The 645-nt window shown below is 38.6% G+C and overlaps 1 protein-coding gene across 1 annotated transcript in view; it reads left to right on the top strand.

Annotated features, from left to right (window-relative positions):
• Positions 1-477, top strand: part of LOC123457456 (vomeronasal type-2 receptor 116-like) — an 8626-nt gene extending 8149 nt beyond the window's left edge. Inside the window, exon 3 of the mRNA XM_045141357.1 lies at positions 358-477. Coding sequence (XP_044997292.1) covers positions 358-477 — 120 coding nt within the window. The remainder of the gene's footprint in view (positions 1-357) is intronic.
• The last annotated feature ends 168 nt before the right edge of the window (positions 478-645 follow it).

Genomic DNA, 645 nt, shown 5'->3' with positions numbered 1-645 from the left:
TCTGTAATACTTCAAAACACCAAAGCCAAGTGGGTGATGCTGAAAAATTCATTATCCAGGCTGAAATGAAGCCAGACTTCCAAGGACCAAGAAACTCCTTCAGCATTCTTCCTTCAGGCCCCACTTTTAAGCATACATTCTACTTTGAGCCTACACTGGCTTGAGTCTCACCTGTAGTGAATATTAGGTATTTCCCCCATTTAGAGGAGCTGGACCACCCTTCAACAGGTTAATCCTTTGACAATGCAACTAAGGGGCTACACACTCTGGGTCCTAAAACTTATCTGTACATACTTCCTTCTTGCCAATCTTTATACCCTTCATATATTCTGCTCTATATTTTTCTCCACCAAACAGATCAGTACATTACTTTTAAATTCATCATTACTCAAGGTCAAAGGACAAGAGGAGAACAGTGAGAATATCAAACAAATTACATTTAGCCCTGATCCTAACAAAGACATCTTTCCTCTCTGAAAACTCAGGAGTCTAAATAATTCATATCTCTTTCTGCATTTTAGTCCTTCATACTCTCATGTGAATGGCAAATTAAGTTCTGCTTACAATCCTACACTTTTTTAGTCCAAAGTGCCAGATTCCTTGCATATTCCTCCTTAAGTCTCGTTCCAAAAGACTAAAAATCAC

Source organism: Jaculus jaculus, unplaced genomic scaffold (assembly GCF_020740685.1).
Source record: "Jaculus jaculus isolate mJacJac1 unplaced genomic scaffold, mJacJac1.mat.Y.cur mat_scaffold_53_1_689399_arrow_ctg1, whole genome shotgun sequence".
NCBI classification, from domain to species: Eukaryota; Metazoa; Chordata; class Mammalia; order Rodentia; family Dipodidae; genus Jaculus; species Jaculus jaculus.
Note: the sequence above shows the minus strand (reverse complement) of the source record. Positions and strands in the feature narration are given on the sequence as shown.